The sequence below is a fragment of the Echiichthys vipera genome (assembly GCF_963691815.1).
Source record: "Echiichthys vipera genome assembly, chromosome: 22".
In the NCBI taxonomy this organism is placed as follows: Eukaryota; Metazoa; Chordata; class Actinopteri; order Perciformes; family Trachinidae; genus Echiichthys; species Echiichthys vipera.
The window spans coordinates 6133399-6148398 of record NC_139847.1 but is presented as its reverse complement, the minus strand read 5'-3'; the positions used below and the strand labels follow the sequence as shown (position 1 = coordinate 6148398).

General features: G+C 42.4%; 2 protein-coding genes across 2 annotated transcripts; one reads left to right on the top strand and one right to left on the bottom strand.

Moving 5' to 3' along the window:
• The first annotated feature begins 1830 nt into the window (after positions 1 to 1830).
• LOC310964323 (kelch-like protein 33) lies at positions 1831 to 6028 on the top strand. Its single transcript, XM_083937406.1, has 4 exons — positions 1831 to 2813; positions 2893 to 3832; positions 3944 to 4114; positions 5130 to 6028. The coding sequence occupies exons 1-4, from the start codon at positions 1982 to 1984 to the stop codon at positions 5647 to 5649; spliced, it is 2463 nt and encodes an 820-aa protein (XP_083793532.1). The 5' UTR covers positions 1831 to 1981; the 3' UTR covers positions 5650 to 6028.
• A 3890-nt stretch (positions 6029 to 9918) lies between these two features.
• Positions 9919 to 14062, bottom strand: LOC310963934 (kelch-like protein 33; the record flags this gene model as incomplete). The annotated part of the gene is made up of 4 exons (XM_083936891.1): positions 9919 to 10606; positions 11221 to 11388; positions 11473 to 12400; positions 13123 to 14062. The coding sequence occupies 4 exons, from the start codon at positions 14060 to 14062 to the stop codon at positions 10084 to 10086; spliced, it is 2559 nt and encodes an 852-aa protein (XP_083793017.1). The 3' UTR covers positions 9919 to 10083.
• Positions 14063 to 15000: the final 938 nt, after the last annotated feature.

Here is a 15000-nt window from a genome sequence, read left to right as displayed (position 1 = left end):
ATGTAAGGAATTTCAAAATGATTTTTTCTTTAAAGAGAATAGAGGAACAAAAAAAGACGTTTGTGTTTGTGTAACAACGCTCTTAAATCACGTTAGTGGCTAGAAAAAAAGAGCCAATGCCATTGCAATTAATATACCTTTATTAACAATGTAAAGTAAAGAGCTCTAATAAAAAAGATTACAAATAAGATGGTTATGTCTGTGTTACAATATGATTTAATGGTATTTGTGGTAATAAATGACAAATCAATCATTAATAAATACAGAATATAAACTTTGACATACCGTTACCTACAAAAAAGCAATATTCAAACACATTTACTAATTTTTTGACTGTTACTGAAAGTTTTATGAAATGACAATAAATGCGTACGTTTCACACAGGAGAAAGCAAAAAGCCACTGAATAAGGAGTACAAATATGCATTATCACTGATCCTCCGATTTTCCCAGAGACGAACATTGACATGGTCTACGACTTGCAACTGCAAGACTGCGCTGTTCGATCTCGACCCGGTGTTACCTTGAACATAACCATACCAAGACACTCATTTTTTTCATTATGATACAAACTGCCACCAGTAGTTCCACCACTTGCCCAAACAAAGGAACTAAAGGTGAAATAAAAGACTGCTCGCACTGGTGCTGTAAAAAAACCTGCAGCAACAACATATTATTATAATTATGTAAGATACTCTAAAGAACAAACTAATTCAAAAGCAAGTACATTGTAAAATTGCTGCAACAGAAAAAGAGAAAAGTGCAGACTTTTTTAATCACCTTTCAGGACTTTAGACTTTAGGGGCTCTGTAAATATGACATACAGAAAGAAGGGGGGGGGGGGGGGTTACACAAAAGCTATCTTAGGTTGGACATCCAATCTACCATAATGTCATAGGTGGTGTGGTGTGTGTCATAACAGGACAGAAAGCATGTGAAGAAATAAATAAGGCTACCTGGAATAGCTAAATATACTGAATACTGACCTGCGACAGGACTGTAATGTCCCCCGGCGTTGTACTGAACATGTTTGTACACAAGGGGGTAAAGAATATTTACAGGACCAATGGTGCCATCTTGTGGAAATGCAACAGGAAATGCAACCTGAGCTTGTCCTAAGAGACGGACATGAATACATCATACTGGACTCTTGGATGTTCCTTTTATTATTTAAAACCTGGAAATAAACAGTATCAATCACAAATATGCAGAACACAGAGCCACACACAAACACTCTGTTGTTATAGTCAGGTTACACACACATACACACACACAGGCCCAAAACACACACACATGCACAAACAGGACCTGTATACATGCGATTAATGGAGAGACGTCAGAGCGAGGGGGGCTTCCAATGGATCGGCGCCCAGATAATAAGAGCAGTTGGGGGTTTGGTGCCCTGCTAAACTGCACCTCTGCAGTACCCAGGAGTTGAAGTGGCACCTCTCCAGTCACCAGTCTACACTCCATTCATGGTCCACACAGGGACTCAAACAGGTGACACTTGACAATCGGCAATAATCATTAACAGAAAATACTACATAGACATTTTGTTATCACAAATACATTTAAGACAGTTTCCTTCTGGCTCCTTGACAGTTTGTTGTTCAGGACTCATTGTTTTTACTACTCAAAGTTAACCTTGGTTAGTAGTTGACACTCCAAACATTTAAGTTCATCTCAATTTTCTTCCCTGATGAACATTATAATAAAGTGATTGCCAAGATTCCCTTGAAACTGAACCTCTCTGACCCAATAGCTATGAATAGCTGCTTGTTTTTGCAGTGAGGGAAGTTGTGAGTCTGAGTGAGAGCGAGGATTTGAGGGGGTCTGCAAGATTTGTGGAAGTAGAAAAAGTATGAGAGAGACAAGTAAATGAATCAAGACAAGAGTGTTAGGTCATCAGTCATAAGTATCACAAATACCACAAGACCGCTGCAGGCACAAGTTCAAAGAGAAAGTTAAGCCTAGCCACAGACATGGAGTTTACCAGGCGCTACCTTCCAATGGAATGGGAAGAGCGGTGGAGGAAAGACAAGGAGCGGAGGAAAAGAGTGATTGAAGAAGGTGGAGAAGAAGGGATAGAACAGGACAACCGTGAGTTGAGGAGGATTGTGGCTTACAATGACTCCAAGATAGGGCTGATGAGTGGGAGGGGTAAGAAAGAGGGATCGGGGGTCAGGAACAGTGGCACTAGTCAGGAAGGAGTTGGGGAGAATATGAGCGAGGAGGCATTTGGGGATGACGGACTGACGGGTGATAATGTCCACATATACCACAGTGAAACCTATCCTAAAGAGGTATTCAAGGGACTGAAGGAATTCTGGGATTCATCTCTTCTCACAGACCTTACTCTGTCCACGGATAAGGGGAACACCTTTGACGTACACTCCCCTGTCCTTGCTGCTGTCAGTTCCTTCATTCGAGAGAGGCTGAGGGATGAACGTACAGAACAATCGGACAATAATAAGGATGTAGGAGTCCAAAGACGGTCAGTTATTCTGGGTCCTGGGGTTGACCTTGTTGGGCTACAGGCAGTTGTGGAGTTTGCCTACACTGGAACTGTATTGTCTTTGAACAAAGACAGCATGACCTCAATTGTGACTGCAGCTCAAGCACTGGGCATTCCTCGAGTACTTGATCTTTGCAACAAAGAGGAGAGAATGAAAGAAAGTGGAAGTCCTAAGAAGGAAGAGCAACATCTATCTGCCCTGGAACAATTGAAGATCACTCTTGAGACCATTAAACAATTGTGGGCAGACAGAGTGGGGTGTGATGTGGTTTTGGATGTGGATGGGGCTTTGTTCCACGGTTAGTATACGTTCATGCAATTTCCAGGTATCTTGATGACAATTATTTGGTACTGAACTCTTCGTTTGTCTTTCTCCAGTCCACAGAGTTATCCTGGCAGCAAGCAGTGACTACTTCCGTGGCATGTTCACCTGCGGGATGAGGGAATCCCATCAGACCTGTATTGCTCTTCCCTTCCTGATAGCTTCTGAGTTGGAGGCTCTGATTAGCTGCTCCTACTGTGGGACCCTTCCACTCAGCTGGGACTGTGTCTTTGAGATCACCTGCATGGCCCTCCAGCTTCAATTCCAGCCTGCCCTTTCGCTTTGCCTCGACTTCATGCGACAGGAAATGGAGGCAAGCTCCTGCCTGGATGTGGCGTCTTTCGCTGAGGCCTACGACATGTCAGAGTTGCTTGAGGAAGCCAATGACTTTGTACTGAGGAACTTCTGGGAGGTGTCAGTCACTCCAAAGTTTCAGGACCTATCAGCGGAGAAGCTTCTACACATCCTCTGCTGTGATGGTCTGTGTGTGCCGTCGGAGTTGGCTGTATTTAGAGCTGTAATCGCCTGGGTTGAGGCTCATCCTGAGGAGAGATTGGGTCACGCTAGCGTACTGATGACCGGAGTCCGCTTCCCCCTCATGACGTTTCGAGAGTTCAGGGAGGTTAGGGCCATTAACTTGCGCATGGAGTGTGCAGAGGTAGACCTATATGGGCCAGCATTCATGGAATTTGGTTACAGCCTTCGAAAAACTGAGGACCAGTGCCGGGTCCGACATCCCAAAGATGCTCTGGTTGTAGTCGGGGGAGACCAGCTGAACCAAGATACGGGTCAGCGGATGCCAAGCAAGGAAATGTGGTTTGCAAACTCCCTACGCAGTGGGACAGGGTTGGTGAAGGAGATTGAGTGGAGGAGGCTTGGTGACATACCAGACAAGCCAAGGTTCAGACATGGGGTAGCAGCAATGTTGGAAAGGTTATATGTAGTTGGAGGATGTTTATTCTACACCAGTGACGATGTGATTAAATCTGCCTACAGGTAAACACTAATATTCTTATCTCACTTTCAATAACCTAGATTGACACATGGATGCACAACTGGGATCTCACTTTTCCTTCTTTCCCTTTGCCTTCATTGCATACATGCTAGTTATGACCCTGTGCAGGACAGCTGGAAGAGGCTGGCTGACATGCAGGAGTTTAGAAGCAACTTCTCAGTGGTTGTATACAAGGATTGTCTTTATGCCATTGGTGGTGATAAGGGGATCAACACCAACCTTGACAGTGTTGAGATGTACAACCCAGACAACGATTCCTGGAGGTAGTGTTTGTGATGTTACACTTGAAGCTTGATGCAGTATTGACCCTACAAAGCATAAGTATTGGGGCAAAATATATTAATAGCTTTTTATTATTGTGCCCAAAATCACACACATCAGGGGTGTGTCATGCTAGTTTTGAACAAGAGACATGCTGATCAATCTGCCAATCTGAATTTACCTATATCATGGCTCTCTCTCCTTGCATACAAATTGCAATAGTAACAGTTGGCCAGCAGAGGCCCACATTTGCATGTTATCAAACACTTATCTGAAATATTGGCAGCACAGTTGCCACTAAGTGATTCGGTGCCTTGGAAACCGTTGTTTCCTCCATCACTGGGTAAAATAGAAAATTCAAAAACATTTAATTACATTGCCATACCAGAAATGTCTAATGACTGACTTAATAATCTGGTATTTTACATTCCAAGTTTTCAATTAATTAAGAATTGAAATAGTGTTTGCTGCTGTTTGGAGACCGTGAGCTCCATCACAAGTTAATGTTTAATTGAGGTGCCTGCTCATAAAGATCAAGACTAGATAGAGCCTATATAAAACCACTGCTGTCTTTAAAAGTGATGTTGACATTTGATTTAGATTGTGAAAAGCGACCACACTGACATCTAGTGAATTTTATCCTTTGCTGCAGTTGGTTCCTGCTCCTCGCACAGCTGTGTAGTAGTTCTTCTACATATACTGGAATTAAAAGCAGCTGATGGATGCATTATTATGGCATAAATGATGTATATTAAAAACTAAAGCTGATTTAATGACACTATTTCTACAAAAGCTACTTTATGACAGCATTCTCACTCTACTTATACAGTTCTGTCATAAGTTTAAATGGTAAATTATATAGTCAAATGATGAAGTGATTATTCTGATGGATGTTAAAAGTCATGGCTTTCAAAACTGCCCATTCTGTCTAGTTTGGATAGAAAATTCAAGGAAATAGATTAGATTTGGTTTAGCCCTCGCCTGCATTCCTGTCTGATGCCTCTTCATTGTCCTCAGCTTTGTCCAGTCCCTAGACCAGACTCTGAGTGGCCACGCTGCCACCGTCATGGATGGAGGAATCTTCATCTCTGGGGGTTTCAACTCCAAGTATGTGTGTCTAGTTTCCATGTTCCTGTACCACCCAGAGAGAGGAACCACCTACCTGGCAGACATGACCCATGACCGGGCCCAGCACTGCATGGAGCCCCTACGAGGCCGCCTTTACGTTGCCGGTGGTGTGTGTAACCTGAGGACGTTTTACACAGACCAACAAGCCTGTGAGGTGTACGATCCTGTGGCGGATTCCTGGACCGTTTTTACGTCACTGCCCGTGCCCCACGTAGGTGCGGCCTCAGCTGTCCTGGAGGGGAAGATCTATGTACTGGGAGGATACTGCCAGGACGATTACAGTGAGTCTGGACTGGTTCACCGCTTTAATCCCAGCACACAGAGATGGGAGAATATGGGCAAACTGCCTGGGGCTGTTACTGACATACAGGCCTGTCTGCTCCGATTGCCCCAACAATTAAGACTTTAGTAACTGGCTGGTCAAGATTATAATTTTTAGAAGCTCACGACCTATTTAGTGTGATTTCTACCCCCAAATTTAATCTATCATAAACACATATGGTTCAGCTAAATCAAAAAGGCCTTTTCCCAAGCTTTGTCTCATTTTTGGGGAAAAATATAAAAAGAATTCAATCCCAAATCAGTTGCTCTGTATCTCAATTTTATGCCATCACGATATAATGATGTGAATGTATGCACCGATTGCTTAGTGACACAAATAAACTTTAATTTGCGTAGGAATCAGTTACATGTATTTTACTGACTGCAGTTGCATACAACAAATACTACTTGACACAAAAACACGGACAATTTAAAGATTTGTAATTAGTTTGAAATATACACGTCAACAAAATCAATCGATTTGACTTCGTGTGATGTTTTATTGTAGAACCAGAATGGTAGAAAAGAAGAAAGGCCACAAAATGATTTAAATCTATTATAAACAATGAAAAAGGCAGCATATCAAACAGAATCTCACAAGAGGAAACAGTCTCGTAATTGTGTGTGTGTGTGAATAGTTGAGTATATTTTGGTACAAAATATGAACACAAAAGGATAATTTGCTTAATAGAGGCCACTGCGTATTTTTTGTAAGAGACAACGTGCAGCAGAGAAATGCCTGAAAGAGATGATCTACACCAATCAAGAGCCAAACCATTAATTCATTTATGTTATCATAAAGGTCGGTGAACATGACGTGTTTCATGTTGGAGCGGGGATGTAGACAACATGCAAAATTGTTGATGGTTGGTATGATAACAGACAGATCACATCCACCAAGTTGTAGGAGCTATTTTACGTTCATGGTTGGCATGTCATTATTTAGTCTCGTACTATCATTTTTGGACACATGGTGGCGGTCATTGGGAGCACAGGGTGGTATGAATAGGGGCACAGGTGACAGGAAGAGGAAGGCAGAAGAACAGAGGAACACGCCATGACTAAAGAATTGCAAAATCTGGTACGTGTCGCTTTACTCAGCTACTTCAACAACCCAAACTGCATATAACTCAATCTGTTTAACCGCATCTGTGTAAGAGATCACTCCAACCACCTGTGTGTTAATGACAACTACAAAATGGGTTAAAAAACACAGGATAAATTGCCGTTATACAAGCGATGGCAAGTCAACTTTCATGCACGCACGCACACACACAAACACGTCTGTCTGTGTTTTAAAGTAATACTTCACCGGTGGAAACATTAATATGTATTGAAAGTGGCTCATATATGTAGTTGAAGTGTAACTTACATTTCTAATTTGATGCCTTCTTGACCGAGAAAAGGCAGAAAGTGACTTTATGTGGAATGAAATAACAATTCCCATAATGCACCTCGTCAACGACAGGCAAGTCCTCTGTCTCGGCTATAGCAGCCGAGGTAGACGCCTCCTAGTCCTGCATCAGCTTTAGCTGCTCGTTGCTATATTGCGGCTCGTAAAGGTCGCCACAAACATCTGATTCGAACATCAGATCTTTGAAATCCCCTTCTTCCATATCAGACTGTAATACCTTCGCCATTGTCCTTACTTTACCAGCTTTCTCCACGGCACCTGTTATCTTAGCTTAGGCTTAGCTTCAGTAAGATGGCGGATGTTAATTATGGCAAGGGAAGTCCCACCCACTGATCTGTAATAGGTCTGTAGCGTCAGTGGGTCCCACCCCCTATAGGCAGGTTTGAAAAATAATGAACTAGCACTTAACACTATCTCTCTAACACTTCCTGTTAGAGGTAGATGCGTCTCTCTCCGGTCTCAGGGGAAAGTGAGGGAATGATGCACGACCATCCAAAAATATGACGTAAAGCTTAATGCAAATGGCTGAAGTATTCATTTAAGTACCACTGCCCTCTGCTGATCTGCAGCAACGTAGCACAGATGAATTTGCATTTCTCATCTTTCTCATCAGTCACTGGCTTTTTTGTTTCATTACTTGCTTCTTGAAGTTTAAATCAAAGCCAAATTGAAGGTTGCAAAACATGGTATCTCAACTACAGTAATAATTTGCAAGATGTATTGCACTTTGGAATAACAGAAGTCCTTTAATACGCATAGTTTCTATGACATCTATTGACAAAAGTGTTACATTCTTTTGTGGGCTTGTTTGGACACATCTGCAACTGGGGTCGCTGAGGGCCTCAACACTGCTTACTCACTTACATCCAAAGACCCCTCTCAGTGAAGAGAGCACGTGTATAAGCTGCTGAGGAAAAAAAAACCACAATCTACAAACTGCGGGGCAAATATCCAAGAAATTTACACATTTAAGATCGAGGAAATGGAGTTCAGGGCTTTGCTTCTGCTGCTGAGCCTCCTGGGACTCTTGTTTGTGGAACCAGGGTGCGGACAGAGAGGCGACATGGATATTTCTGAGTGGCTGAGAGAGAAAGTGGAATTAATAAAGAACTTGGAGGACAAACTGAAATTTATGGAAAGGTGGCAGAATGACGTCAAAGCTCTAGAGGCCAAGCTTAATGCAACTTTGGACGAGGTGACGCGACAAAAAGATGACGTGCACAGACTGAAGTCGGAGAATGAAGGTAAAGATTCATGATCAGGAATTACCGCATATATTTCCCACAGAAAATTTTGAGTAGTGATTTTGTTTTTTGTGATAAATGAATTCATTGTTTTAACTTGCACAGGCCTGAAAACAAGACTGACTGTGACAGAGGAGGAGATCAATAAGCTGAAAGAGAGTAGCAGTAAAGGTAAGACGATCAAACCTAGAGTATTTAAGTTTCTTTGTTACCGGCGTTCAAGGTTTTATAACATAATGTGAAATGGGATCAAACTGAAATAAATTACTCTTAACATGTTGATTGATTTGCACCTTTTGACCTTAATTTCAACACGTAACTGTCCGCAGGTGCTCCTCAGATCGCATTCTCTACTTCTTTGGCAAATTCCGGGGAGATTTACAGAGGACCCTGCACGGACAAGGTCTTGATTTTCAAAAGGATCTTCTCAAACACTTGCAATGGTTATGACCAAAATACAGGTACTGTACACTCTTACTCTATTACTCTCTTACTCTTTTCCACAGACAACTGCTTGGTCACTACTGCAGTTTTATTTTGAAGCACATTTTTTTAAGACACAATTGCTCTTTTTCTGTGGCTCGTAGACACTAAATGTCCTAAGGCTGGAAAACGCACACACCTGCTTCTGGTATTTAAAACAAGAACAAACCAAGAGAAGAATTTGCTGATACTGTTTGACTTAGGTGCCATTTTGTCCCTATATTAAAGTAGTGTAATGTGGAATGGTTTATTCTTAGTAACAAATTATTATACTAGATTTTTAGTTGAGTTAAACCTCAATTGGTAGGGCCATTCATCAGTGCCTCAGAAAAAAAAACTGTTAAAAACTGAAATCCACTTGTACCATTAGTAACTTGTCGTACACCTGCTTGTCTTTGCTCTGTTACAGGAATCTTCACAGCACCGGTGAACGGTCTCTACTTCTTCAGTTTCAGTACCTATGGCTACAACACTCACGTCATAGGAGCTATTTTAATGAAAAACGGCATCCGTCAAGTTTCAACCTACGACAGCCCTACAGCTGACGGCTCAGACAGTAGCAGTAACGCTGTCGTTCTGCAATTGGCTGCTGGCGATAAGGTGTACGTGGAACTGTGGGATGACGGCAGAGTGTTTGACAACTTGAATGGACACACGACCTTTAGTGGTTTTCTCGTCTTCCCTGTCTAAATGCTTTTATAGTGCTATTGCAACAATAGTGAAATCTTAAAATTGCTGTCTTTACATTGTGGCACAGACATGAAAATTACACAGTACGATTATCCTATCCATATTAAAATAAGCTTTCACAGAAAAAATATCAAATTTAATGTATTTTCTATTTACATTTTAAAGACAATTATAAATATAAGTGTGTGAACCTTCTTCAGAACAACACATGCAAAACAAACTGTCTCTTTTCCCGTCTCTGATGACTATATGTAGCTTTCAGCACTTTCTGCAATGACTTGTGTCTTCACCATGGTTTTCACAGGCCTCACACTAACTACTATCAACACAAGGGGGAGCAACTCCATCTTGTTGGTTATTGTGTTAAAGATTGAATATGGAGAATGAGCAGAACATCGCCATCTAGTGTCTCAACATCCTGGTCTTAACCGTAGTCGGTTAATTAGTGTTAACATATTTTTATTCTTTGTTTGTTATGGAAATCATCATATCTCTATCTATAACATTTCATTGCAGTACATTTGAACACTGCACAGTTCATTCCAATGAATCGGAACAAAAATGCTCAACATTAAAAAGACATCCTATCTTTTGCAAGCCTAAATCTTCAATCGGTGTCGATACATTCAACTTGAGTTTTGACCGTTAACAAGTGACGTGAAACTCAGTATCATTAAACATTAAACATGTCTTACAATCGCAAATGTGGCGGCAAACACAGCACAGATGCTCGTATGTCATTGTTCGGCCCTGGCATCTTGCCCATGTTCTCCCATCTCTGTGTGGTGGGATCATAACGATGGACCATCTTAGTGTCAGTGTAGTCCTCCTGGTTGTATCCACCCAGCACGTAAAACTTCCCCTCCAGAACTGCACCTCCTGCTCCTACATGTGGCACCGGCAGAGATGTGAAGGCAGCCCAGGAGTCAGCCACTCGATTGTACACCTCACAAGCTAACTGGTTAACAATACTCATGTTGTCGTCTGTGGTGATTCCACCTGCTACGTAGAGACATTCACCCAGGGTCTCCATGCAGTGGCGAGCTCGGGGTTTAGACATATTTGCCAAGTAAGTGCTTCCTTTCTCTGGGTGGTACAGAAACATGGATGCAAGATATTGGTGGTTGCTGCTCTGCCCTCCTGAGACAAAGATCTGCCCTTGAAAAACCTTTGCCACATGGCCACTCAAAGGCAGGTCAAACGGCCTCGTGAAGCTGAAAGAGAAGACATTATTTAAATATCTGAATTGTTCAATGTGACACACAGTATGTCACATAATTGACCAATTATCGCAACTGTATCAGGTTTTTAATGGCTGTGCTGTAAACCTGTATGAATATGATTGGATGTTAGCCTATTATTAAGTTGGTAGCCAAACAGCTGTAGCCTGGAAATCCAGAACCACATCTATCCAGACCTAGGGTCTGGGAACAATCAATAGACCTCCCAAACTCAAAGGGTGGCACCAATGCATGCAGTTTAAAATACCACTGTTAATTTTATCAGAAAAAGCTGAGTCCAAGTCGCTTTGAATTGAGGCCAAAGTCATTTCAAACAACGATGTGTAAACAGTTATCCGAAAAGTATCAGCTGATGGACGTGTTTTCGATGCCTCCTCTTTGTCCAAGTTAGATTTTTCACCAGAATTAAGTACTCATTTTTTTTAGGGTTTTAGCAAGCAAATCACACATAATCCGACAACCATCACTGCCTACACAACATGCAGATTTAAGCTAGCAACATCTCCCCCCAATATGGTACAAGCTAAGTTGGTAATTTTTTTAGCAAGAGCTCTTTGCTTTAAAAACAAATATTCCCTCAGACGTACCTCCAAGAGTTTGCAGTGGGGCAGTATTGTTCCACACTCTGCATATACTCAGGGTCACAATATCCACCAGTGGCATACATCTTTCCATCCAGCACAACTACAGAGAAAGCGCATCTCTTTTCCTGCATGTCAGCCAGGCTCTCCCAGTTGTTTTGAAGGGGGTCATATCTGTAGACGTGATCAAATGAGATAAATATAAGTATAGAAGCATTGAAACATCGCTTTAAAAAATGAAGTCATCATCACTTTTACCTGTAAACAGAATTCAGGGTGTCTCTAGTGCCATAATACTTCTTGCCTCCAATTACATAGAGTTGTCCTTTGTGTACAGCCACCTCATGACTGTACCTCTCTGACTCTGGCATCTCTACCAATTTTCTCCACTCAATTGCTTTTTTCACCCCTGTATGGTTCCTAAGGGAATTCCCAAACCAGAGGTCTCTGCTGATGCTGCGGCTCTCCAGGTCTTCAGAGATCCGGTCACCTCCAATCAAGACCAGACTCTCTTTTGGCAGATAGATTCGGCAATGACTGTCCCTGGAGCAGAAATCCTCAGAAACTTCTTTAAAGAGCTCTGCCAGCCTCTGATTAGACCACAGATCCAATGTTTTAACCTCTTTGAATTCACTGAACGTCATCAGGGAAAAGTGGATAGTTTTCATTAGTTGTTTAGCTAGCTTCAGGCTTATTCTGGTCTTTGCTTGGATCCACGTCACCACTGCTTTGAATACAACAAGCTCAGATGGAACACAGAGGGAGTGACTGTTAAGGTACTTTAAGAGCTGTTGGGCTGGCAGGTCCTTGAACTTTGAGGTGCAGGCCACCTTTTGGAATTGCCGCGCGACAAAATCTTCTGCAACTTCAAGAAGCTCAGCCATCTCGTAGGCCTTAGCAAAAGATGCCACATCCAGGCAAGAGTAAGGATTAATTTCTTGATGCAGGAAGTTAAAGCACAAGGATAAGGCAGGTTGGTACTGGAGCTGGAGAACGGTACCGGTGATATCGAAGACACATTTCCAGCTGAGGGGGAGAGCCCCGGTGTAGGAGCAGTCAATGAGAACCTCCAGCTCTGAAGCCAAAAGGAACGGAAGCGTCACACAGGGCTGATGGGACTCCTTCATCCCTGAGGTGAACATGCCTCGGAAGTAGTCACTGCACACAGCCAGGATGACCCTGTGGACTGAAGGGGGGGGGGGTTATTAAGTGCAGTACACCACTTATCCCAACTAACATGTAAGGGACTCTAAAGGATTTATATATTTTTTTAATTTACATATATCACACAGATGGTTCCTATATAATTTTATTGTTTTTCATTCTGCAACTCTTCAAACAACAAATTAATAACCTCTTCACCAAATTTGATGAGGATTGGATGAAATTTTAGGAAGAGTTGTTTGGTTGGATAACTCGATTTGCTCTTCTTTTGGAGAAGGAATACTCTCTAGTTCTGATAAAACTTGCTTGATAGCTGCGCTCATCTCATCCGTGGTAGCTGCCATGTTGTTTACACTGAACAGTCGCTTCTCGTTTGGTCACACTTAAACCCGCTTCAAAACCAATGCTGATCGGACGTTTGCTTGGCAAACGGCTTCAAATTTTCTCCATCGGACTGATCTGCGAGCAAAATACAATGGAGCTCGCAAGATCAGGATGGTCTTGCGAGGCTAGAAAACAATATGTACAAGCACACAAGTGCTCTGTAAATGATAACACAGTGCCATTATCTATACCACAGACCAATACAAAGACCTACAGTATGGGCTAATGAGAATTTTGAGATATCTCACGCATAAAAAGTCACAAGAACGGGACTGAAGATGGATACTTAAGCTATAAATGAATATTCATGAAGTAGGTACACTTGTGCAAAGATATACAACTCATTGGTGGTCTACTCACCATGGAGCGATCCTCCAAGAGCTTCCAGGATGACATCACTGCCCAATCTGTCCACCCACAGCTGTTTGATGGACTGAAGACTGATCATCATTTGATCTGCAGCCGAGAGCCTTTCCTCCTTCTTCTGCCTTCCAGTATTTGTCATCTTTTCCTCTTCCTCTTCGCAGAGATTCAGTACCCTGGGGACACCCAATGCTTGAGCTGCTGACATTATCTGGTGCACTGTGTTCTTGTTCAAACATGATATAAGTCCAGTGTAGGCGAACTCCACAACTGCCTTTAATCCAACGTGCTCCACCTCTGGACCCAGAGATACTGACCACCTGTGGACACCAACACATGTATTTCTTCTTACATCATCTCTGTCGTTATCTACACTTCTTCTACTCAGAATTTCTTGGATATGGGAGCTGACAGCAGCCAGGACAGGGGAGTGTACGCAGAAGCACTCCCCATCCTCTGTGCTCAAAGTAAGGTCAGTGAGAAGGGAGGAGTCCCTGAACTCCGTCAAGGTGCGGAATACATCCATGTGATGATCATCTTTGCAGTAAATCTTTACCACGTCTTCACCATTACCATCTGCTTCTTCGTCCATTGAATGTTCTGCTTCCTCTTCCTTTTGAAGCGTTTTGCGATCAACCTGAAACTCTTCTTTTTGAGTAGTCCAAGATTCTGCAACAGCTTCTGTCTCATCCGTCGACTTCTTGCTTTCATCATCCTCTTCTTTACTTTCTTTAGAAATCCAAGCTTCCTCTTCTTCCTTCACCCCCCTCTCAAATTCTTTTTCTTCCTGCTCTTCCTCCATTTCCATCACCTCTATCTCAACCACTTGTCCATTGACGTCCCTCTCAGAGAGATTTACCCTCAACCTCACACTCTCCAGCATCTTTTTCCTCCACTCATCCCAGCCCAGGAGGCATCGATTAGCTTCTACTGCCATATTGTCCAATATCACTCTAAAATGTGCTAATCCCTTTAATCCCTCACAACATTTACACCCCTCAAAACCAAAAGATTGCAGATCACTTACTGTTTGTACAGTTTATGAGGAAGAAAGCACAGCGAATTCTGTATACCCAGAAGTAAACCACTCTCTGGATGCTGCTGTTATTGTTGTGAACCGCTTCACCTCTTTACCCTTCTGCAGACACCAGCTGTGTGTTGTCTGTTTACTTCTGTCCTTCCTCTCCCTCCTCCTGCATGTGTTGCATGTTTAAGAATGGCATGTAAACCCATGGCTCTCTTATAACCGAAGAGGTTGATATATTTAGAGTAATATATCACAAGGTAATCATAACTCTAGACTTTTGGAGAAGTCAACCTGGGACCAAGCAAAGGTTGATACACTATATGTATCATGATGTAATGTAATGTGTCTGAATATCTATTTTCCCCCCTTAACTACAATGTTTTGTTCCCCTTTGCTCCTCAATCTGTACTTTTTCATCATTTATCATACACATTGTATTTACAGACCATGCTATTCATCCTATTGTTTTTTTTATTATTGATTTACTGATCAGTAGTTCTTTAATTTATGATATAAGACCCAAGCAAGTATTAAAGAAGGGAATGATTTAGACCTAGAGGCAGCTGGTTTACTGCCCGTCCAGAAAAAATGTCTTGGGGGGGGGGGGCTTGGCATCTTTAATTCTGGACCATATGACTCTGGACCATATGACTCTGAGATCACTATTAAATGCCTCGAGGGTCACCAGCGGGATCACGTTGCTCCTCCACGACCAAGAAGACAGTGGAATCTGTGTCAAGGATCGGGAGATGAGGGGAATAGGGCGGCCAAAACAAAACGAACCCAGCACACCTGTTGCCTTGTGCTAAAAGAGAAAGCAAACAGCTGGCTCACACTGTCACCTTGAC

Excerpts from the sequence above, each read along its gene's own strand:
- LOC310964323 (XM_083937406.1), top strand. The coding sequence starts at position 1,982 with ATGGAGTTTACCAGGCGCTACCTTCCAATGGAATGGGAAGAGCGGTGG. Across the intron at positions 3,833-3,943 it reads GTGATTAAATCTGCCTACAG|TTATGACCCTGTGCAGGACA; the intron begins GTAAACACTAAT and ends CATACATGCTAG. Across the intron at positions 4,115-5,129 it reads CCAGACAACGATTCCTGGAG|CTTTGTCCAGTCCCTAGACC; the intron begins GTAGTGTTTGTG and ends CATTGTCCTCAG.